This window comes from Bos indicus x Bos taurus, chromosome 11, assembly GCF_003369695.1.
Source record: "Bos indicus x Bos taurus breed Angus x Brahman F1 hybrid chromosome 11, Bos_hybrid_MaternalHap_v2.0, whole genome shotgun sequence".
In the NCBI taxonomy this organism is placed as follows: Eukaryota; Metazoa; Chordata; class Mammalia; order Artiodactyla; family Bovidae; genus Bos; species Bos indicus x Bos taurus.
Genome location: NC_040086.1, coordinates 44,317,510 through 44,341,739, shown reverse-complemented (window position 1 = coordinate 44,341,739; position 24,230 = coordinate 44,317,510). Strand labels below are relative to the sequence as shown.

General features: G+C 43.4%; 2 protein-coding genes across 9 annotated transcripts in view; both read left to right on the top strand.

Annotated features, from left to right (window-relative positions):
- LOC113901247 (E3 SUMO-protein ligase RanBP2-like) overlaps positions 1 to 15,754 on the top strand; it is a 61,885-nt gene extending 46,131 nt beyond the window's left edge. The window contains exons 21-30 of one of the 3 annotated variants that reach the window (XM_027555408.1): positions 220 to 297; positions 2,300 to 2,470; positions 3,090 to 3,182; positions 3,480 to 3,658; positions 8,749 to 8,953; positions 9,494 to 9,595; positions 12,676 to 12,821; positions 13,504 to 13,777; positions 13,901 to 14,235; positions 14,565 to 15,754. In XM_027555408.1, the coding sequence (XP_027411209.1) occupies positions 220 to 297; positions 2,300 to 2,470; positions 3,090 to 3,182; positions 3,480 to 3,658; positions 8,749 to 8,953; positions 9,494 to 9,595; positions 12,676 to 12,821; positions 13,504 to 13,777; positions 13,901 to 14,235; positions 14,565 to 14,870 (1,889 nt within the window). In that variant the 3' untranslated portion in view covers positions 14,871 to 15,754. Of the gene's footprint in view, positions 1 to 219; positions 298 to 2,278; positions 2,471 to 3,089; positions 3,183 to 3,479; positions 3,659 to 8,748; positions 8,954 to 9,493; positions 9,596 to 12,675; positions 12,822 to 13,503; positions 13,778 to 13,900; positions 14,236 to 14,564 lie in introns of all 3 variants that reach the window. The other 2 variants (XM_027555410.1, XM_027555409.1) reach the window with 2 other exon arrangements.
- A 427-nt stretch (positions 15,755 to 16,181) lies between these two features.
- CCDC138 (coiled-coil domain containing 138) overlaps positions 16,182 to 24,230 on the top strand; it is a 29,673-nt gene continuing 21,624 nt past the window's right edge. Inside the window, exons 1-6 of one of the 6 annotated variants that reach the window (XM_027555411.1) lie at positions 16,182 to 16,829; positions 17,254 to 17,311; positions 17,685 to 17,801; positions 20,275 to 20,397; positions 22,279 to 22,466; positions 23,131 to 23,289. In XM_027555411.1, coding sequence (XP_027411212.1) covers positions 16,581 to 16,829; positions 17,254 to 17,311; positions 17,685 to 17,801; positions 20,275 to 20,397; positions 22,279 to 22,466; positions 23,131 to 23,289 — 894 coding nt within the window. In that variant the 5' untranslated portion in view covers positions 16,182 to 16,580. Of the gene's footprint in view, positions 16,830 to 17,253; positions 17,312 to 17,684; positions 17,802 to 20,269; positions 20,398 to 22,278; positions 22,467 to 23,130; positions 23,290 to 24,230 lie in introns of those variants that run through there. The other 5 variants (XR_003513373.1, XM_027555415.1, XM_027555414.1 and 2 more) reach the window with 5 other exon arrangements.

Genomic DNA, 24,230 nt, shown 5'->3' with positions numbered 1-24,230 from the left:
ATGTTCTTGGACGGTACTGCATGCTCACATTTTAGGTAAGGCAATCTGGCCACTGAGCAATCTGGCAATGAGCAAAGAATGAAAGCCTTGGGATAGGATAGGTGGATGCGTGGGACAGCCACACTGGTGTAAATGGATGGAATCTGGCTTTTATATTTTAAAATTGCATTCATTTTAATTCTCAAAATGTTCAAAAATGAAATACTCTTTATTTTCTAGGATTTAATTTTAGCCTTTTTAAATCTAATCCAATGGCTTTTTGGACCAGCACCCCTTCCTCACAGCCTGAGAACAGAGGTACAGAGCTGGCACTGGCAGTATGCTAGGGTGTCCGCTTGTCAGCAGCTGCTGGTGCTCAGCAGTGTAACTGGCTGTGTGAGATCAAGTGCCTGATGCTGCAGCGTGCATGTGACAAGGCTATCATGACCCCATAATGCTGCTCTCTCTACTTGGATGTCATGTTTTCTCACATGTTATACTCTGTTGTTTCGAGGTGGATCTCTGTGGTCTTTACTGTGTCTGTTTTGTACATCATCATTTTCTCCTGTGATTAGTGAAGGACCTGTGTATCACCTAACCATCACTGTCTGTCTGCGTCCAGACACAGTGGCAGCAGCATGTGGACCACAGGGAACCTAGGCTCCCTGGTTGACAAAGATCCTGTGTGTGGAAGTTGGCCCTATTGGAAGAGCTCCCCCATATCTCGCTATTCCCAGTTAGAGCAGGCCCTTGTGGAGTCATGCTAGAGTGGAGTTGGGTAGAGGACTCAGCAGTAGGCTCTGTGAGAGACCCTCAGGAGTAGGCTGTGGAGACCAAGACTCACCCCCAGAATCACAGCTGTGTCTCGAGTGCCAGACAGCTACAGTGATCAAGTGACCACCTGTGATTTTAGGAGCTCAGTTGTAAAGTACACAGGTTGTGCTCCTAACTGCAGCAGCTCTTATGTTTACGATTAAGGATGCAATCTTTGGAAAAGTTGTGTGGCCTTTGTGTGTGTGTTTATGTGTGAATGGTACATATTGGTGCACAGACTCTGTGGATCCTAGGCGAAGAGCCCTGGTCTGGGAGCAAATGCACTGATGTACTGCTGCGGGACAAAGAGCCCGGTTCTCAGGTGCGAGAACGTCCTGGTTTCAGAGGACCTTAAGAGATGGGGACTTAGGCCCAAGGAGGCCGTCTCATTAACAGGAGTCTGTCTCACAGTGTCCTCTCGTGGGGCCTGGCCAGGAACTGATGCTGAGTTTTTGTAACAAAGGAGGGTGAGTGAAGGGCTCCTTCAGCATTGAGAAGAGCTGTTTTCTGGATCAGTATCATCCAGTAGAAATAAAGTATGACCTGTATATGTAATTTTAAAATTTATAGCATGTTTGAAAATAAAAGGAAACAGATGAAATAAGAGAAACAGATGAAGTTAAATTTAATAATCTATTCAGCCTAGCCCATTACATCCAGAGTACCATTTCAACTTCTGATCAGTATGAAAAATGAAATTATCCCCCTTTCTTTTTTCCACATGTTCAAAACCCTGTGTGTGTTTTCCCACTTGGAGTATATCTCACTTTGGACTGGTTGTACTTGCAGTGCTTCACAGCCATGCTCCATGACTTTGCTTGCTCTGTTAGAAGTCCTTTTTTTATAGACCACAACCTATTGTGTGAAGAGTTCCTTTTCTCCCCATCTTTTGCCTTTTTGGTGGTGGTGGTGGTGGTGGTCATGGCTCTTCAGCGAACAGACATTGTCTTAGATTCTTACAGTATGATTTACCCAGAGGGTAACAGGTTTAATTTAATGTTATCATGCTTGGAAATACAGGAAAGTGGATGTAATTCTAATCACTCACCAGCCTTGGCAGTTGTTAGCTTTCTTTGTGGGGTCTCATTGGGATTGGCTTTGAGTTAGTTTTGTATTTATACTAATATTTGCTCATGATTTCTTTAGTTTTTTTCAGTTGTTTCAAATGCATGGATATTTTGCTAAACCATTTAGTATGCCAAGTATGGTTATGGCAGCACTAATTTATAGCCATCAGTAGTATTTTCTTCAGTGATTAGTTACTGAAAGTAGGATTTCTTTCCTGGTTATTAAGGCGATTCTGTGTTCACTGAGGGTTCTGATAGAACATTTCCTCAGGCTTCTAACTCTCAGGGTTTTGAGCTGTGTCCACATCAGAGTGTGTGTGTTTTCATCAGCATGATGTTTTAACCTAAAAATGAAGTTCCAGGATTTTTATTTTAGTTACAATATTGGTATTAATTACCTACCACCTTGTCTTTATCAGTCTTTCTGATTTGTCTGGTAGTGGAAGAGAGGAAAAAACCTGAGGATCTTCCCTCTGATGATGATGTTCTCATTGTGTATGAGCTAACCCCGACCCCTGAGCAAAGAGCTCTTGCAAGCAGACTTCAGCTTCCCCCTACGTTTTTCTGCTATAAGAACAGGCCAGACTACATCAGCGAAGAGGAGGAGGACGGTGAGTCTCTTGTTGCTATAGAGCATTCTGTTCATGCTCATCATAGTGAACGGGGCTCATGAAGTTACTATAAGCCTCCTGGAGCCCCCACCCCTGCTGTTTATGCAGGTCCGTGTTGATTCTAAATGTGTGTGAACCGTCAGTGGGTGTCATGGTTAGAAGAGCTGCCTTCGTGTGTTCGCATTCCCTCCGTGTCTGCTGTGAACAGGGCAGGCGTTCTGAGGGGACTGAAAGCAGTTCTGATTTCCCTGGAGTCTCAGAGGGATGGGTGGCTGAGCCATGCGGCAGGAACGGGGTCTGAGTAGGCGAGCTCTGTGGGCCCCATCTGAGTTCTCAGGCAGGGGCTTATGGGCTCAAAATAATTTCGGTAGGACATTCAGGCAGTGATTTAGAGGATTGGATTGTAGGAACTGGATAGAGGCATTCGGAGCCCCGAAATGCCAGAGCAGCTCAGACTAGGCATTTGGGTGTAGAATCAGGAAACTGGTTGCTATTTGGATGTAGAGAGTAAGGGAGAGTGGATGGGAAGTTGCAGATGATTTTCCTAGATTCCTGGCTGGGAAATCTCCTGAAATTTACTGCAAATTCTTTTATTTAATAAAATAAATTATACTTTAAGATGAAGATTTCGACACAGCTGTCAAGAAACTCAATGGAAAACTGTATCTGGATGACTCAGAAACATGTAGACTGTCAGAAGAAAATGTAACAGGTATGTAACATTAAAGCAAGTAATTTAAAGTGTTTTTTAAAAATCTTCTGTTTAAAGGAATCTCCCAATCTGGTCACATTGGTGATTACCAATTTTGCCATGGTGATTTAAAATATTTAAAAGTAATGTGAAGGGAAAACATCATTCCTGGTGGTGCTAGTTCTCCATTAGCATCCAGGGTCTTATTGTTTGGGTCTTTAATTTGTAGGTGACATTGTGGGCCATTATTGTGGAGTTGGTTGGGCTTCATCTACTTTTATCTTACCTTTCCTTTGTTTGCATTGCCTGGATTTTCAGATAATGAGAAAGAATGTGTTATTGTTTGGGAAAAGAAGCCAACAGTTGAAGAGAAGGCAAAAGCAGACACACTCAAGCTTCCGCCTACGTTTTTTTGTGGCATCTGCAGTGACACTGATGAGGACAATGGAAATGCGGAAGACTTTCAGTCGGAGCTTCAGAAAGTGCAGGAGGCGCAAGTAAGACTGTCTCTGGCATTCCTTCTGGCTCAGTCGCCTTTGTTGATGGCAATAAACTAGAGTGTTCTTAGTACATGGTAACAGTAGGGTGCATCCGGCAAGTGGGTGGCGCCTCAGTCAGCTCTGGCTAGAGGATGAGAAACTGTTTTCTGGGCAGAGGACCAGAAGGCCCACCTGTCACTGCTGCATGTGTGCTGGGTTTGAGAAGTTGGGGTGGTAGCATGGACGATGCTCATGTCCCTGACATGGTCTACTGCCGTACCAAGAATGGAATTAAGTGCTTCACTTTTTGTGCCGGTTACGTGATTCTGGAGTGGGCAGAGTGGATAGGAAGTAGCATTTGAAACCTAGTTCCCATGGTCTGTATATTTTGCTTTTGGTAAGTTCATGATTTGACTACTTTCTTAGTTCAAGTGTAGTCATTTTAATAGTTGTCAGCGCCTTGGTGTATGAATTTGTGTTCCACAGAAACTAGAAAACTAGTCATTGTTTATAGTTGTTTACAGTATTGACATAATCAGAATGGTTCCTTGCTCCTCAAGAAATACTTTTTAAAAAATTGTTGGAAATATGGTAAAAATAAAGTAGGTCCTGGAGTTGGGAATGCAGTGTTTTCTTTAATGGATACATGAGAAGAGAATGAGATGGCCCAGCATGCGGCCTGCTCTTTGGAAGACTTACTACCCTTCACTGTCCGTTTGACCCTGAGGAGTAGCTGGCCTGCTTTCGCAGCTGTCAACCGAGGCTGTGCCAGCTCTTCCGTAGGTGTAAACTTGTTCATCAGTGCACAAGAGCTAATGTAGACACAGCCCTCCCTCATTTATAACCAAATAGGTTTATTTTTGGAAGTGCTATTTGAAGTTTCTGCATTCAGCTGTGCTGAATCCGAAATGTATTTCCGTCACTCAGCTGTTTCCCTGTCTCAGTGGCAGTACACAGTGTGTGGTTTCTGTCGGTCACCTCTAATCGCTGCTGCTGGAGGCATTAGCGTGCAGTCATTCACTTGGCAGATACAGTCCAGTCATACTAAGTGAACAGTGCAGTTAAATATGGCTTCACTTTTCTGTGTGCAAAACTGAAAAATAAACTTATTTTTTTTTATGTATTTCAAGCCTTAAAAAGAGAACTGAGAAGTAATCTCAGCGCTGGTGCACATGCTGAGTTGTACAGTGTTTATTCTTTTCCTACTCATAGTGTACATAGGATTTGGTGTCTTTTGTCAGTGTACTGTGCTGTTTATAGCAATTAAAATACCTTACTTTTTAAGATATTTAAAAAGTAAGTGACTGTTGAGTTATCATTGTTATAAGTTAAAATCTTTTTGTAAAATATCCTGTAACATTTACAATGTTCTTTAAATAAAAATCCTAGGGGCTCCTTTTGCCACAGAAGTTAAATGTGGTAAGTCATTATCAGGGTGGGAAAAAAATTGTTTCAGTGAATTGTAATTTTGGAGGAGAGTGCCCTTTGATAGAGGTGAAACAGAACTAACAGCCATTAAACTAAAATATTCTGTGGGTGGATGTAGATGATGTCCTTTTAGGACACATCTTTCCTGCTTTACACTGATTCATCCCCAACTACATGAACTCTTGCCATACGCACTCCTGGCTTTAAGTGCTTGAGCATGCTGTGGTTAGGTGCTGACTGTGTGCTGGGACTGCCGAGGGTCAGGGTGCAGTGCTGAACGAGGGAGCAGCCTTTGGATTTGTCTACAGGAAATTCTTGTTCAGGGCCTCTTAAGTGGAGGATGTGTTAGGAGCTGAATTATGACATTCCCGTCCCAAGTAATCTAGTCTGCATTTGGGGGGTGACATTTATTGTTGTTTAATTCACCCATTTTCATCATCCCCAAAAGAAGCCCTGTTAACCTCTAACAGTCATCACCCTTCCCATTTCTGCCTGTCTCTCCGAGGCCTGGATAACCACTGATGTACCATTTCTGTCTCTGATTTACCTGACATTTCATATAAACATCATAATATGTGGTCCTTTGTGTCTGGCTTCTTTTACTTAGTAAGTTTTTGTGATATATCCACATTGTAGCATTTATCTGTACTTGGTTCTTTTATGGCCAAATAACATTCCAGTGTATGAATTTACCACATTTTATTTATCCATTCATGTGTTTAATGCCCATTTGTGTTGTTTCTTCTTTTTGGCTATAATAAATAATACTACTGTGATAGCCTAAGTCATTTGACACAAACAGAGTGGACTATCGTTTCCTTGTGTTTCAGTCATTAGGAAATAATGACTTTTTTCATTTGTATTAACTTTTCAAGTTTATCATAAGTAAAATTCACTTTTTGTTGTATGTATGTTTTCTGTGAGTTCTTACACATGGCTGAATTCTTGTAATCCCCACCGTAGGCAGCGTACAGAATAGTTCCAGACCCCAAAGAATTCCTTCCTACTGTCTCTTTCAGTTCAGAACCCTCCCCACCCAGAACCTCTGCAGCCACTGATCTGCTTGTGTTTCTGCCTTTTCCAGACTGGAATGAATGGAATCATACAGTTTGTAAGCTCTGATACGAACTTTTCTCACTCAGCACAGTGCCTCTGAGATGTGGCCCAGTCACTGTGTGTAGTGATAGTGTATTCCTTTCTGTCACCAGCTGGTATTCCGGACATTGTACATTCACTGTCATTAATCCTTGAAGAATGTTGTTTTATTTTGCTCTTTCTAGTTTCTACTTAAGTTGAAGCTTAAATTAACTGATTTAAGACAGTTCATTTCTAATAAACATTTTAATTTTAAGTTCCTCCAAGAGCTGTTTAGCTCTATCTTACAAGTCTTAATATGTGATATTTTCACTTTCATTCAGTTCAAACTATTAATTTTCCTTGAGACGTTCTTTTTGACAAATGCATTGGATAGAAGTATATTCTGAATATTCCATTTTCCACATGTCATTGTTACTGATTTATAGTTTAATTCCATTGTCTATAAACGTATTTTGAATAATTTCAGTTCTTATTGAATTCGTGAAGACTGTCTCAGTGGGTGCTCATTGTACACTTGAGAAGAATGTAATTTTTTTTTGTTGTTTTGCATGGAAAATAGGTTTTTAAATAGATCAAATCAGTTGATGCTGTATTGTCCAAGTCCAGTGTATCCTTGCTAATTTTTCATCTACTTGTGATGTTGATGATTGACAGAGTGTTGCCCAGCATGTCTGCTGCTCCTGTCAGTTTTTGTTGCATGTACTTTGTTAGGGAGTGTTCCATCTGCTTCTGTTTTCTGGAACACACTGTAGAATTAGTGATATTTCTTTCTTAAATATTTGATAGAACTTAACCACTGAAACCACCAGGCCTGGTACTTTTTTTTTTTTTGGCAAGGATATATTAATGCATTTTCTTTGATAAATACAGGCCAATTCATTTTATCTGTTCTGTCAGTTTACTTTTTTTGAGGAATTGGTTGGTCCATTTCATCTGCATTATCACATTTGTGGGCATAATAGTGTTGCTGAAGTTGAGACGGTCATTAAAATGTTTTAATGCCTGTTTACTATCCATGGATCAGTGTTGATGGACTCTGTTAATTTGTCCAAAGACTTCAGCATGTGTATTAAAAGTGTAATGCTTAATCTCCAGATATTTGGAGATTTTTTTTCCCGGCTATATTTCTGTAGTGATTGTTAGTTTAATTCCATTATGGACTGAGCATATACTTTTTATGATTTCCATTCTCTTGAATTTGCTGAGGTTTGTTCTGTAGCCTAGAACGTGGTCTTTCTTAAGTGTTCCATATGCACTTGAGAGGAATGTATGCTGCTGCAGTTCAATGGAGCATTCTGTAATTTTTAAATTTCTGTTGTATTTTTCAATTCTAAATTCCCTTTGGATTTTCTTTTATGGTTTATATTTGTTTGCCTGACAACTCTCTTTTCATTTGTCTTTACCTCTTGGAACATTGTTAGAAGCTTTCAGAGTTTGTCTGATCTTTCAACACACAGATCATTTCATGACATTCCCCATCCCTGGCCAAAGAAAGCCAACTCTTCTTTGATGCTTTTCCATCTGTGCTGTTGGCAGCCCCAGTTTCTTGGACAGCTCTCTACCCCTGCGGGGAAGTGGGTTGATGTGTGGGGGCAGGAGAAAACCCACCAGGTTCTTACTACGAGACTGTCCCTCAGGGCTTGAGAGGCTTTTTTCTCCTAAGTTAAACACAGAAGTTTACTGTAAATATGTCTTCTTCAGAGGACATTTTACAGTCTTGATTAAAAGTGGATTTGGTAAGACCAGAATTTCTGATGTCACTTTGCCTGTCTCTCCAGTCGTTTTTATACCTGGGGACCACCTGCCATAACGAGGGGACAGTCAGAGAAAAAATTTCATCTCTTGATGCTGTCCAGCAGCTCCGGCTAGAAACCCTTTCACTCAGGTTCAGTGCTCTTTTGTTGGGACGACCCTGTAAGCAGTAGGAAGCAGGTCAGCGAGGGGGCCCAGTCCTCCTGCTCAGCACCGTCCATTTCCGGAAGCCGTCTTTGCCCTGGGGTGGAGTTTCAGAGGAGGTTGTGTGCTCTCGGTCCTTGCAGAGATGGCCCCCAAGGCAGGGGCTGGCCATGTTGGCTGGGGGTGGGCCGCTTGAACAACAGGCCCCAGGGCCCAGGGCTTGCATCCTTGGTGGCAGCACCCCAGCAGTATGTGCCAGGGCTCGTGGCTCAGCACCAGCAGGAGCAACTACGGGGGACAGTTGGCTCAGGCCAATGCCTTTTCAGGTTCCTGCTGTGGCTTGTGGACCCGGATAGGCTGGCCCCTGGAAGCTGAAGTATTCATGGTCTCATCACCAGACCTGGTGCTCCTCGCTGGTAGACTTCACATTGCTTCATGTCTCAAGATTCTTGGTCCTCCTGCTCTCATCCACTTCCCAGCGGCTTCTGCTTGCTTTGTCCTTTTCAATCTAGTTCAGTTGCAGGTGCTGGAGAGACTGGAGGTACGGTAACATGGTGGAGAGAAAAGTATGCTTACTCCATTTTGTCCAGAACTCCATATCATCTGTTTATTGTAAAATAGAGTATATGATCCTTTTTGTCACTTAGTATTTAATGACATAGTTATTTGTTACTTTCTCTTTGCAGAAATCCCAGGATGAGAACATAGCTAGCTCAGCTGATGGCATGTGTACAGATGACACTAAAGTGACTGTGCCATTTTTGTGTAAATCTGAAGAGCCAGAGTTTACTACCAAATCTGTTAGCTCACCATCAGTTTCTTCTGGGACTGTTGACAAACCTGTGGATTTATCTACTAGAAAGGAAAATGATGCAGATTCTACAAGCCAAGGTAAAATTTGATGTATGTTTATAGCAACCTTGTAGGTATGCATTTCTGCGTAAGGTACACCTGTGGTTCTGAGACGATACCTTCAAATGTACATCCAGGAATTCCCTTTATTAAACTGAGATGTACAAAGGGGCATGAGGTAATTCAGTTTTCTTAGTGAACACAGAATCTTTACAAAGCTATTTCCTGAAATCCTTGGAATGAATGTTTGTTTAGATGATACTAGACCATGTGAAGCAGAAGCTGTGTAGCTCTCTTAGTATAGATGTACATCTCATTTTTTTAAATGATTTTGAGCATGCTGCTTCTGGTGTATTGTTCATTGAGAATAAATAGTACCTGTAAACTTGTAAGTTTTCTTCAGAGAAATAATTAGATTATAAATACTCCTTACCCCCACCCACCACATCAGTTAGTATAGCAGGTCCTACCCTTCCCAGCATACACACACACATACCCCTTCCCTTTGGGTCCTGGGTAAATCTTTGATGTTCAACATATGTTAAATGAAATACTAAATTTCTCTTTCCCTTTTGCCAGTGGAAAGCAAAACAGTTACGTTTGGATTTGGAAGTGGTCCAGGGCTGTCATTTGCAGACTTGGCTTCCAGTAATTCTGGGGATTTTGCTTTTGGATCCAAAGGTAAGATTAGGAGGCGAGGCTTCAGTGACTGTGTTACAGAAGTGGACACCCCTGGAGGGTGAGTCCTTTGTTGCAGGGTTGTCGCTCACCAAGAATTTTCTCTTAATTCATTGTAACTTGTGCTAGTCTTGCCCATCCTGAAATGCAGAACCCTCCCTCCAGTTTTGGAGTAACTTTGGGATTGTTCTTCTAGTTATACTTTTGATTTGCTAATATTTCAAGATATGCATCTGTAATTTTTAAGGAGATGACTTTGAAGTTTTCTATTCTTGCATTATCCTTGATTGTATTTTTCATATAAAGGTTGTGCTAATTTATATCTGGTGAGCTTTCCCATCTTTTCCAGTTTTTCTAATTTTTCTAATTTTAGTCTGTTTTGGTATCATCTGTAGAAAATAATCCTTTTCCTTGTTTATGGCATACTATACTTTCCTATTCTTAAATATCTTTCATATAACAAATTATAGCAGCACCTAAATTGAATTAATGCTTGATTTGCAGAATAAATTTTATTGAAGATATATAATTACATTATTAATTCAAAATAGTGTTATGCCATCTCACATATTTTACTTGTTTCACAGTTCCATCATTTATTGAAACATATAAAACTTTAAGAAATCACCTTCAGATGTTGTGTTACTTTGGAATTCATAGCCTCATTGATGTCACATTGCTTTATTTTTAATTTATTTAGTAGTTTGAAGTCACAGGATAATAGGTCAGCAAATACAGCAATAGAATGGGTACAATTATCCACCAATGAAAAGCCAAATAAAAGCTGATGTGTTAGGTTGCTTGATACTCCATCAGTGTTGTGCAGTAAAGTTGACATAGCACAGCTCCACATCTATGTGGGAGGCTTGCCCTGAGTTACCTGCTGATTCAGTGAGATTACCCACCAAGCTCTTTTTTTTTCCAAGCTTCACCTTTTAGTTTGTGTCCTTAGATCTAACAGGAATTTGTGCTTTGTCTTTTCAAAGAAGTAGCTTTTGGTTTTATCAGTTCTCCTTTTGTTTTTTTATCTCCAGATTTGTCATTACTTTCCTTTAAATTACGATTCGTTTTCTTATGTATTGAATGTCTACTTTATTTAATGTATATTGTGCTAATAATATAAGCATAGAATAGTATTTTGTAACTGTAAATCCCCTGGAATCCATTTCATATATTTTCATGGAGAGTTTTCACACTTGTAAATTTTTAATACTTTAGCCTTTGACTAAGGGCTTGTAGGATTTAATTTTTTTTTTAATGAAGGTCAATTTCATCAGAATGATTTTTTGCTTCTGAAACATATTTCTGGCCTTGTGTGGACTTTTTTGATCTTAAACTTTTTGTTTTGGTTGGTTTTAAGCCCAGAGGAATCTTCTTTCTCCTCTTCTATTATGTGTTATTTCTGTGGTGATTGCTTTTTCTTCATCTGTTCATTTTATTTTTGTCTCACTTTCTTTTCTTTTGTTCCTTTTTTCTCTGTTTCTCCTGAAAGTCATCCTCACACAGGTCAACCAGTCACTCTGTCTTTTGTGTAATATTTCATGCGGAAACTAAGAGAAAATAAGAAACAGCAGTTTATCTGCTGCTTCCCTGTGCCTGACATTTTATCATATTTCCTTGAGATTTTGTAATTTTTCCATTAAACCCAGAGTGGAAGCTTCCTAGGTATTGCTACCTAGAATACAGTTGTTGATATTGATTATTGATAGACTTATCTTTATACTTATACTGAATAAATTCTTTTTCCTGCTCCTTTAAAGCAGTGGTTTACAGTTCTCTGCTTCATATTAGAATTCCTGGGAGCTTTTTAAAGGGGTGGGTAGAAGGAACACTTGATAGTTAAGTTATGTTGGGCTCTGAGTGTGGGACCCAGGCACTGGTATTTCATAGGAGCTGTTGGTGTGATTTTAATATGCACCCAATGTTACGAACCATTGCTTTAGAGGAATTTTGAGATTTTCTGCCGTATATCTCAGGGTATTGGGGTAATTAAAAATTTTGTTCTGCTTGGGAGTTCCCTGAACAAGTTCTTTTCGAGCCCTACACCTATGAATCAACTAGGTTCTATGCTTACTATTCTCAGGAAGCCCCCACACAATCTGAGATGGTGCTTTTGTTTGAGCATTCATTTGCTATTTATTTGTACGACTTTTTTTTTCTCCTGTTTTTTTTCTCCCCATTAAACCTGTCTTAGAAGAATTTACTGTTTCATTAGACACTCATTTTGTTCTTTCTTCAAGGTGCTGAGTTTTTAACTGATCCGTGACAATTTTTGCCTTCTCCTGAGTTTTTGTATCAGATGTAGGATTAGAAAGCAGTTGTTTGTCAGTCAGCAAAGCGATGAAGAGTTGAGAGGTTTCTTTCCTCTAAGATAAGATAGTGGGGAATGTATTAATATTAGCAGGCTGGGTTGTCACAGTTGAGATGTGGAAAACACAGCATTTAGTGTTCGCCTTCTCCAGGGTGTGAGGGAGGGAAAAGTCTTTGTTCCTCTGTATAGGAGTGGGGAGCCTTTTCACCCATTAAGCATGGTGTTGCTTGAGAGAGGGCGGGGTGGAGGTGGGGTCAGTGAGCTGCTCCTGGGCCACCAGTGCCACCTGGGCAAGAAGTTGAAGCTCTCACCCCATCCATTTACCTTAGAAGAGAGCTGAGGTGGAGAAGTTACCAACTTGTATTCAGTCTGCTTTGAGAGTAGCAGATTTGGCCTCTTGGAGAACATTCTTAGGCTCTAAAGTTACTTTTTTCATGTAATAGAATGTTTTATGAAATAACTACCCTTGGAGCTGAGCTGGGTTTTCAGGTTTCAAAGGACGTACTTTGAATGAAGAACCTGCTTCATAACTGAAAGTTCAGTGTCACTAAGACCTAAGGCTTAGACAACCCTGTCTCTACACCCAGGCATAAACGTCACTACACTCCTTTGTGCGCACCACTTGAGCTTAACTTGCCAGGAGAATACAGTTTTAAGCATTTTTGTTATGTCACATCATTGGAAATTAAATTCATTCATAAAGTACTGTAACAGGGATTAAAAGCTTATTAAAATAGATATCACTGTTTAAATATCCTAATTTATTCATCAGATAAAAATTTCCAGTGGGCAAATACTGGAGCAGCGGTATTTGGAGCACAGTCAACCAGTAAAGTTGGTGAAGATGAAGATGGTAGTGATGAAGAGGTAGTTCATAATGAAGATATCCATTTTGAACCAATAGTGTCACTACCAGAGGTAAATATTAAAGAGTAAAAACCTTATACTAACTTCACATTTTAAGTTTAAAACTTGACATGGGCTTGATTTGTAGGGCTGACCTTGTTTGCATTTCTTTCAGAACATTGACCATTACAAATGGAAGCTCTTTATTACAAGTTCAATCTTAAAATGTAAATCATCCTTGTAAAAAAATTTACATACAAATGTTATTTGGTAAATTCTGTGTGAAATTGTTGGGAAGAACTTAATTTTTTCCTGTTTGTTTTCAGTAACATAATTGAAGGAGCAAAATATTAAAAACCCATCTAAGCTCATATTTGCCACAGTCCTTTCAATAAAAAGTGTATTGTACTTTTTCTAGACAAGAATGTTATTTTAAGCAAATTACTTTCATCAGTTTGAACCTCAATCAGTAGATAGTATTTTTCTTGAAGAATGTGATTTTTTTTAAACCTCTTCTCTCCTGTAAAAGATTGTATTTGATTTCCAAAAAGAGGAAGGATGTTAATAAGTACAAAGAAGACATTTAATGACAAATCTTTCCTGCCTCATCTGAATCCGCTGTATTAGTAACCCTAGGATGTTAACTCTTTTCAAATTCTGCTCATGTCAGTGTGTGAAGGAATTTGGATCTTTGGAATTTGTTAAGAGTATTTTATAAGCAGCAGCTTATAGGTAATTTCATCTCTTGTCACAGGTAGAAGTAAAATCTGGAGAAGAAGATGAAGAAATTTTATTTAAAGAGAGAGCCAAACTTTACAGGTGGGATCGAGAGGCCAGTCAGTGGAAGGAACGTGGCGTTGGAGACATTAAGATCCTCTGGCACACGGTGAAGAATTACTTTCGGATTCTGATGAGGAGAGACCAGGTGTTCAAAGTGTGTGCGAACCACGTCATCACCAAGACGATGGAACTGAAACCCTTGAATGTTTCCAACAATGCTTTAGTTTGGACTGCCTCAGATTATGCTGGTGAGCTCTGCACTCAATGCTACTTTCCAGTTTTTTGACTTTTCTAAATTGACAACAAATATATAAAACAATTTTTTAAGTTATTTTAACACTAAGGTCACTGTGTTGTTTCTTGTTTAACAGATGGAGAAGCCAAAGTGGAACAGCTTGCAGTGAGATTTAAAACTAAAGAAATGGCTGATTGTTTCAAGAAAAAATTTGAAGAATGTCAACAGAATTTATTGAAACCCCAGAAAGGACAGGATTCACTGACAGCAGAGTTCTCAAAGGAGACAAATCCTGTGGTGTTTTTTGACATTTGTGCAGATGATGAGCCCCTGGGACGTATAACCATGGAATTATTTTCAAACATTGTTCCTAAAACTGCTGAGAACTTCAGAGCACTGTGCACTGGAGAGAAGGGCTTTGGTTTCAAGAGCTCCATATTCCACAGAGTGATTCCAGATTTTGTTTGCCAAGTAAGTCTTAAGTGTGCATCACACCAGTGTAGTAAATCTGAGTGTTTCTCCTTACCTGTAATTGTAGACTTTAACTTTTCCACACCCCCAGCTTCTATCCCCACAAGAACTTGCAGCATAAAAGGGTTCATATTTCTAATGCCTTGAACCTGATAGAAATTAAGGATGGGAAAAGATCTTTTCATTTTTGTTTCCTTTCACAAATTTCTTAGTTTTCAAACTACATTCTCAGAGAAGCTGGGTATTTAGGATCTACCCTTCAGTGGTTAGTTCTGTATGTGTTTTAATGTTTTATTTGGGATTCCTGTTAATTGAAATCTTTTTTTCAGGGGGGAGATATCACAAAACATGATGGAACAGGAGGACGGTCCATTTATGGAGATAAATTTGAAGATGAAAATTTTGATGTGAAACATACAGGTCCTGGTTTACTATCAATGGCCAATCGAGGCCAGGACACCAATAATTCTCAGTTTTTCATAACACTGAAAAAAGCAGAACGTTTGGACTTTAAGCATGTAGTATTTGGGTTTGTTAAAGATGGTATGGATACTGTGAAAAAGATTGAGTCATTTGGTTCTCCTAAAGGGTCTGTTAGTCGAAGAATTATTATCACAGAATGTGGACAGATATAAAATCATTGTTTTCCATAGTAAATTTTACCTGTATAGAAGTTGAATTGAGGCCTAGCTGTTTTGACAACATGGTAATTAATTATGTTCAGCTTTTGAAAATGGACATTTCCGATGTACAAATGTAAAATTGCAGCTTATAGCTGTTGTCACTTTCTAATGTGTTATAATTGACCTTGCATGGTGTGAAATAAAAGTTTAAACACTGGTGTATTTTCAGGTGTACTTGTGTTTATGTACTCCTGACATATTTGTATTAAAATGGAATACTAATCTTGTTAAAAGCAATAGACCTTCTCAAACTATTGAAAGAATATGATATATGCAATTTAATTTTAGTTCCTTTTAAGATATTAGACTTCCTGCATGGATATACTTACTGGTTTGAATAAAGGGACCATGACTTGGATAATTTTTATTTCAGATTTGGACTGTATTTGGTAATTTAAACTATTGGTGTGTTCAGTTATGAACAGATTCACTTGTAAATGGGTAGAGCCACAGAGGGCAGAGACTTAACCAAAGTGCTCTTCTATAAATTCTTGCACCTCCTGTATAGTTAAATTATCTTTTAAGCAGAGTACCTTCTTTCCTTAAAATATGTAGCTTCCTGCGCCCTTTCAAAGGTATTAAATTAATTTTTACATTTTAAGTTGAGTAATTAGACTTTTTAAAAAACCTTTCTGTCATCTGTTTCTACTACCTCAAACTGCATTGGTTCTGATAGAACTTGAATTTTTCCTTGCAGTTATTGTGATAAAGTATGAGTATTTTAAACAGGTCTATACCATGTTCTTTGGTTAAAGATTTGCTTTATACTAGATTGTTGCAGTACCTTTTTCTGGTGAATTTTGTAGCAAAAATAAAGTGACAATTGTTAACAGCTATGATATTTAAAAAATTCATTACTTGTGCATCTTAATTTTTTGTTCATTCTGGAACCAAAGTAAGAATAATTAAATATCTGTAAACTCAGACTGCCACCTGATTTCCAGAGCTCCCAAGGAAAGGACTGTTTTCAAGTGGGGTATATACTGAACACCTACTTAGAAATGGCTAGTGGAAAAAGTTGGACAACAGGGGGTACATTCTCATCAGCCTGCTCAGTGTAGGACCTCGGAGTCCCTCGAGCACGTTGTGCGCGTCGCAGCCCCCGCCGGCGGTGTGCTCAGACTGCGGGGCTGTCGTGCTGTTTGGGGTCTGGAAACAGGCTGTCCTGGGGCAGCACCTGCTTACCGCCCGAGGTGGGGTCCGAGTGCGGGGCGCAGTGGACACCCTGACGCCCGACTGTGTGTGTGTATTGGAGGGGGGGGGGGGTGCGTGCACCACGGTCCCGAGGGCTCCGCTTCTCCGTGGTTTCGGGGCGCGTCCCGGGTGACAGAAGGCGCCTGGGGCCTTGTGGGCTGCGGGAGACTCCGAGGCGCCCTGTGGATCCAGGTTAGGAAACGAACGCTCTAGCCGAAACCAACTTCTCCAGCCAGGAAAGTCTGAGCTGCGTACGAGAGAGATACACCCGGATGGCGCCTCGACCCGACCCCAGCGGAACGCGCGCGACCCTCGAGAAGGAAAGGAAACGATGACCCCGCGCGCCGGCTCGCATCTCGCCCCCACGGGCCGCGAACTTGTACAGACGCCCACAAGCCGGGCCCAACGGCGTTCGCGCCGACGGCAAGCGGGAGCCGGGATGTACGCGCGTCGTAACACGCATCCGCAATGCCCGCCCCTCCACGAGTCCGAGGGCTGTTCCCCAAGAAACACGAGTCAGCGTCCCTGCCGGGGGCGGGGCATGTCGTGCGTCACGGCGCATATTCTCCACACAGCCCCGCCCCGCCGCGCGCTGTTGCCAGGGAGACAACGTCGGTCGCGGCCATGGAGCCAAGAGTCGTGAAGCCGCCGGGGCAAGATCTCGTGGTGGAGCGCCTCAAAAGCCGCTACGGCCTGGCGGGCGGCTGCCTCAGCGAGGTGAGGCCCGGCCCTGCCAGGTTCGCGGGTAGCTGGATCTGCGGGTTGGAGAGTGGGCGCGAGGCGGGACCCCTGGCGGCAGCGTGCGGGGAGCGGGCTCCCGGCGGGCACGCGCGTCGGAGGATCTATGCGCGTCACCGCGGGAACGCGCGCAGGCGTTCCCCGCTAAGACTTGGGTGAGGATCGGAGCTGCGTCAGTCCGGGCGCTGGGCGGTGAGTCCGAGCCGGTTTCATGCCGCAAGGTGCTGGGGCCCGGTGCCCCAAGGTGCCCGGTGGGTCCGCGGGGGCCGCCCGTGTGCGAGGGCCCGGCGTGCGTGTCGGGCGGCGGGAGGGGACGCCACGCGGGGCCGGGGTTCCAGGAGTCGGAGGAGACAGGGGCCGGGGGACGGATTCGCCCCGGTCACCTCTCCATTCTCTCTTCCAGCCGGGGCGCCGGCGGCAGGACGTGGCGGAGCGGCGGCGGCGGCCTCCCCGCACCCCAGGTAGGGCCGCGGCTGGGTTGTTTGTTCCCCCGCAGGCCGCAGGTGTAGGTAGTTTATCGTGTGAGTTCAATGCTTAGAGCGCATCAGAGGAAGAAGCACTGTGTTGAGCCCTCAGGGACTTGGCCTGCCCCCTTGGTCTTTCTGTTCCGCTGCGGAACAGGGTCTTCGGTAGCGGGTCCCTGCAGCGATCGCGTGCGGGGTGGGGGCGGGGGAGGCGATGGATTACACGCTGTTTGACCATCGGCCTGGAGGCCAGTCTGTTGGAAGCCCGTGTCGCGGAGACGCAGACGGGAGACTTCTGCGGAGCCGAGAACTAGGTGGTCGGTGCCGGACCTTACCGAGCCTCCTCGGCTGCCTTCCCTCCTGTTCACAGAGGATTTGGACATCTTCTGCTGTGGAGATAAAGTCGGTCCGTCGTTGAGATGTTTCTCTGACGAGAGAAGGCGGCGCCCCACGTCCCCCCGCGGTGTCCTCACGGTGAACTGGCAAGGTACCCCGAGTCCTGCTGGGGGTCCCCCCCACGCCCCTGGGTATCGCGAAACCAAGGGCGGGGGCCGAGGCTGCCTGGTGTGCGCCTTTCTGTGAGAGAAGGCATCGGCGGTGGGGAGCCCGCTGGGCGGTGGAGGAGACTGGGTGCTAGTTGCTGAGCATTTGATGGAACCACACGCCTAGCGTCCTGTTTGCAGACATAATGCAGGGATACTTACACTGCAGGATAGATGGCTCTTCATCCAGGACCCAAAAGAAGGCCTTGCTCCCTTATTTATTTTTTTTTAATAAGGAACTAAGATAAAAATGACTACAAGTTTGTTCAGCAGCAGTCAGTATGGTGCGTCTCCTGCTGTGGTAAGCACTGTGCTATACCTAGGTAGCAGAGAGAGATGGGAGAGGTCAGCCCTGGGATTGGGGCCTACAGAATAGTACACCATGTGCTGCTGGGCTGTGAGGGGTCAGCAGTTTTGTAGAGGAGTTTTTACTCTGGGTAAAACCAATGGAAGGTAAGGTGAAATAATGTTCTAAGCTGAATATTATTAATGCCAAAAATATGTGGCAGAAAGAAGTGCTAAGGTATCAAAAGCGAACAAGCATTTTGAAATGATGGTAAACTGTAAAGTTGTGGACATATACAAAGAGAAGCGTTGAGGTAATTGTAGAGAGGGAAAAAGCATTGTGCCTGAAATATCTATTGTTACTGTGATTGATATCTTGGAGCTTGCACTGTTTCATTTTCTGATTATTACTCCATGTGAAGCACTTAAAATGCTGTTCAGTACATAGAAGGGCACTCAGATGCACCAATGTTATCATCATCACCGTTGCTGTGGTCTCCTTTGGCACTCACAGAGTCATCTAGTTGATCTGGAGTCAAGGGGTAGACATGGACGTGAGGGGACTTCCCTGGTGGTCCAGTGGTTAAGAATCCACCTTGCAATGCAGGGAATGTGGGTTGGATCTCTGGTTGGGGAACTGAGATCCCACATGCTGCGGAGCAGCTGATTTCATACGCCACAACTAAGATCCGACACAGCCAAATAAAATAAATATTTTTTTAAAAAAAGATGTAAACATGGATAGTTTGATTATTGTTGTGTTTGTTGTTCAGTGGCTAAGTCGTGTTCAACTCTTTGCGACCCCATGGACCGCGACACACCAGGCTTCTCTGTCCATCATCATCTCCCTGAGTTTGCTCAAACTTATGTCCGTTGAGTCAGTGATACCATCCAACCATCTCATCCTTTGTTGCCCCATTCTCCTCTTGCCCTCAGTTTTTCCCAGCATGAGGGTCTTTTCCAATGAATCAGCTTTTCACATCAGGTGGCCACAGTATTGGAGCTTCAGCATCAGTCCTTCCAGTGAATATTCAGGATAATTTCCTTTAGAATTGACTGTTTGATCTCCCTGCTGTCCCAAGTTTGATTATAGAGAAAGGAAACTGCTGGCAGTTATAAGTTCATGGAAGTTATTTTCTTATATTGAACTGATAGTTTTATCTTCTTTAAATGGTCTGGGTATGGTTTCAAGTTGAAGCTTTAGGACTGTGAAAGGTTTTAACTTTGGACAGTTTTCCCACCAGTTCCTTGTTGTGATCTAGTGTGGAATTACAGGACTGCCCAGCACCTGTATCTATTGAGTGCTTGAAAAGGGGCTGGTCTGAATTAAGTTGTGCTGTAAGTAAATAATAAACACTGCATTTTCAAGATAAAAAGAATGTAAAGTATCTTATTTTTAATATTGGTTGTATGCTAAAATGATTGTCTTTTAGATATATTGGATTAAATATAATACACTTAAAATTTCATGTCTTTTTATGTTTTTAAAGTAGCTACTAGAATTTCTTTTTCTTTCTTTATGGCAGTGTTGCGAAGCTTCTGAGATCTTAGTTCTCAGACCAGGGATTAAATTTGGGCCCTGGGCGGTGAAAGCACAGAGTCCTAACCACTGAACTGCCAGAGAATTCCTGAAAAATTTAAGTTGTCTTTTGTGACTTGCAGCATATTCCCTTTTAACAGCTGGCTCTGGAAATGCCAACATTCAGATGATCTTTTTGGAGGGAACATCTGGGATTCTAGTTCTGCTTCACCTTTTGCTAGTTACGTCACCTGTCAGTTACCCTGTCGGTTATTTAACTTAAGACTCAGTTTCCCCACCTTCAACACTCATTCTTGCAGTTGTTAATAGAATTAGAGACACAGAGCCTGTTCAATCCACCTCACAGCAATACGGGGTCAAGAGGAAGGGTGTACTTTGCAGTTGAGCATGTCTGAATGTGAGGAAAGTTCACACGTGTGAGTTTTTAGCATCATGACTGGTAGTTTACAGTTTTTCCTTTTGCATTTTAAAAAATGTTTACTTGTTACGTTTTTTCAGTTGTTATGCTGCTAATATTTGAAGCAGTCTCCCCTTCTTTAAATGGCTGTATAAATCTTCCAGAATGCTGTGATTTATTTTTCTTTAAAGCCTAGATGATGAACTGGATTCTTTTCAAGATTTGAAAGAACCAGAAACAGAAGAAGAGTTCACCGGCAATGATTCTAGAGTTAGTACTTCCAAAATAAACAGGCAGTCCTTTAAAGAGACAGACAAAGGTAAGAGAAATGCTCATTTCAGAGATGAGAAATGCTCATCTCACTTAAACAGTCATTTAAACAGCAGCTCTGTCAAGTAGGGCACTAAAGCTTACCCTGTAGTCGTAACCCTAGTTCTCAAGGTGTGCATTTCTTTGTCCTGGGTCTTTGTAAGCCATGAACTGGTTGCTGTGCTTGTCATTAAGTTAAAGGAGAAGAGGAAAATAAACTTCATGATTTTCCAGTAGAATTTCCACATTGTCGAAGTTTATCAAAAATAACTTAATACTCCATGAATATTATAATTTTTTCAGTTCTTTTTCTTATCAGTATTTCTTAGGAATTAGGATTGTGGTTGTTGTTTAGTTGCTAAGTCGTGTTTGACTCTTTTGTGATCTCACAGACTGTAGCCCTCCAGGCTTCTCTGTCCAAGAAATTTCCCAGGCAAGAATACTGAAGTGGGTTGCTATTTCCTCCTCCAGAGGATCTTCCCAACCCAGGGACTAAACCCATGTCTCCTGCATTGGGAGGCGGATACTTTACCACTGAGCCACCTGGGATGCCCTAAGATTGTGGTAGTAGGTGATTAACCCTTATACATTTTAGGAAAACAGGCCAGGTCACTTGAGGCCTGGCCTCCTTCACCCTGAGTCAGCAGTTGCTCTCTATGTACCTGGCTGCATGTGTGTGATGGATTTTCCCACTGGAAACAACTGAGAATACAAGATAACATATACAAAATGTTAAGTGTGTTTAAAAGTTGACAGTACTAAGGACTGTTACGGCCCGGGGCTGGTGGGCTGGGAGCCTGGGGAGGCAGGCAGAGCATGGAGTGTTTCCCTTGAAGGGTGCTTGTGGAGCTGGGGAACAGGAAACACTTTCTTTTTTAAAAATTCCTATTTTTATCTTGGCTCCCCTGGTCTGTCCACGATGGGGAGTACCATGGAGACCCCCTCCTTAAAGCCGGGGGCGGCTCCTCAGCTGCCGGCCAGTGCAGGTGAAAGTCAGCTCATTGTGAGCAGAGCATGAGTGCCAACAGCCCAGTGCCAGGGAGGAGCAGTGCGGGGGGTGCTCACCTCCACTGCTAGGGTTGCAGGGGCAGGGGGTACTTTGGTAACTGATTTGGCATCACAGGTGGCACTAGTGGTAAAGAACCCACCTGCCAATGCAGGAGACTTAAGAGACGAGGGTTTGATGCCTGGGTTGGGAAGATCCCCTAGAGGAGGGCATGGCAACCCACTTCACTGTTCTTGCCTGAGAATCCCATGGACAGAGAAGCCTGGTGGGCTACAGTCCATGGGGTCACAAAGAGTTGGACACACAGTTGAATGTGCGCAGTAACGGCAGGAGCTCTCACCATGGCTGCCAGGAGCAAGGCTCCCCAGCCTCTGTGCAGACAGTGCAGCTTGGCGGTCACAAGGTATTGTCAAAGGCTAAGGCCATGGAGGGTCGTGAACCTGCTGCCACCATTAACACTGGAGCCCATGATTTAACGGAGGAGATTATCGAGATTATGTAATTATATGATTAATTATAGACATCACATAAAGTTTTAAAACAAAAACGGTTTTTTAAATGTCAAAGAAGCAGTGATGAACACTAGATTGGTGGTTAGTTTGGTGTAAGGGAGCAAAGAGCACGTGTCAGGGCTCCTGAGGTAACTCTCCATCTCTTTGTCAAGGCAGTTACCCGCTCATTTTTTAAATAGTCTTAGATTTACAGAGAAGTTGCAAAAAGGCCACAGAGAATTTCTGGATGGCTTTCACCCACATTTTCTAAATGTAAACCGTTGGTTGTGTCCTCTTTTTCTTTTCTGCATATAGTACTTGAAACATTTTAACAATACAATGAGGATATTTAAAACTGTAAACTAAGTTTTTAATTTAAATTTTGTTCTCTTAGCCAATGCCTGGCCAGCTAACGTGGCCTCACGTTCAAAGAGCTGGGCTGACTATTGTAGTGATGGCAGCGACTCCCCTTCCAAGCATATTGGCTGGCCTGCATCCAGGGCCCCACGGAAGCCAGGCCTGCTGCCCCGTCAGGTCAGCCAGATCTACGACGAGCTGCTCCAGATTCACCAGAAGCTGCAGGTGTGGGCTCAGCGCTGCCCGGATGGCAGCCAGGGAGGAGGGGACCAGAGGGAGGGACGGGTGAAGCCAGGGCTGGAGCGGGACTGAGGGTCAGTGATTCGGAAGCTGGTTCAGGGGGGACGGGGGTTGAGGCCAGACTGAAGTGCACTGAGGAGGGTGCAGCCAACCAGGACAATGTTTTAGAGAAGTTTGTCCAGGTGGGAAGTCAGGAGGCCAAGGCATTGGAAGCCCAACCTCCCTTTGTAAGGCCACAACCTTGCCCTGTCCTCTGTTCTGCTCAGAGGCTGTGGGAGCTGATGGGCTCTGGGGGAGGCTCGCATGGCCGTGGGAATGTAGGGGATGTGAGACGATTTCTGGGCTCCACTGGAGCCTGCTCTGCTGATTGGAGGGGGAATGTTGGAGGGGCTCCTCTGCAGGTGTGAGCCGTTCTTCCCAGGGGCGATGGGGAGCTGGGAGGGATAGTGGGGGGTCTCCCCATGGTGCCCCCCCTTGTCTGCACCCTGGATTCTCTCAGGTCCTCGCGCTGGAGTCTGCTGACCGATCCTGGCATTGGTGGCCTGCAGGGTTCCCGCGTGCTGTGCTGTATGGTCGTTGCTCTGCGCTCCCCTGGCTCGTGCTCAGTGGAGTGAGCTTCCTGGAGCACTAACTCTATCCTTGCCCACAGTGTGAGACTGCAGCCCAGCAGGAATTTGCTGAGGAGCTTCAGAAGCGAGAACGTTTTCTGGTCGAGAGGGAAGAGCTGCTCTTCAGACATGAAGGTGCCTTGAGTGAAGTGAAAGACGTCAGAGAAGAGGTCCTCATGAGGTTCCAGATCATGAAGGAGGTGAGCGTGGCACTGACTGCAGAGGCCGGTTGCAACACTCCTTTGGACGTCACTCATCTTCTGTAGACCTGGGATGATCCTAGCGTAGCCTCTGGAAGCCTGATAGTACTGTGCGCAGCTGAGTTCAGGCTGTGTCTTACCATATTCACTCAGTTCCCAGAGCCTTTGTCGTTGTTCTGGAGCCTGTGTGGTGCAGGCACCGCTGGGAGCCTGAGGCTGGGCTTCTCAGCCTTTGCTGTGATGCTCTGGGTCCCTAACATGCCTGTGGGGTGTTGGGCGGGGGTTGGGGTAGGCTTGTTGTCACCTGAGCTCCTGTCTCTGCCCCTTGCTTTCAGCAGCTCAGAGGTGAGCTGGATTTGAGCACATTCGTGGATCATGGGTCCCCTCTTCCTGTTTCCAGCCCTAGAAAGCAAAGCCATTTCTCTGCAATTAGCAGGGCTAGGGCCTGCCGTGGGGCAAGGCTGTTGGAGGAATGGGGAAACAGAGCCTCTTGAGGGCTGTTTGCCCAGGTTTTTCCTCCTTTCTGCAACTCCCTGCTTGTTTTCTTTTGACTTTCCTTAGTAGTTGCTTTCTGTGTTCTTTGTGTGGCTTTAGTTGTGATCAGTAAGAGAAGCGGAGCGCGGTGGGCTTATCCTTCTGGAAAAGGAACCCGTGTCAAATGGTCTTAATATCTTCTGGAGGTGGAAAATTTGTGCAGTTGAGAATGTTAATATTACTTTTAAAATAAGTGTTGTCTTTGTGGCCATGTCTGAGTTACTTAAGGAGTCATTTAATCATAAAATTTCACACAGCTGATTTTTTTTTTTTTAACGAGCTTGGATTTTCCATGCACTCCATCTTCATTTCAGCCTTGGTTCTTTCTCTTTGGATTTGTCTGTTTGCTGCTCATAGGAGGTATAAAGCTAAGTGCTTTATTTTAGTGGGACCTGGATGATTACTTG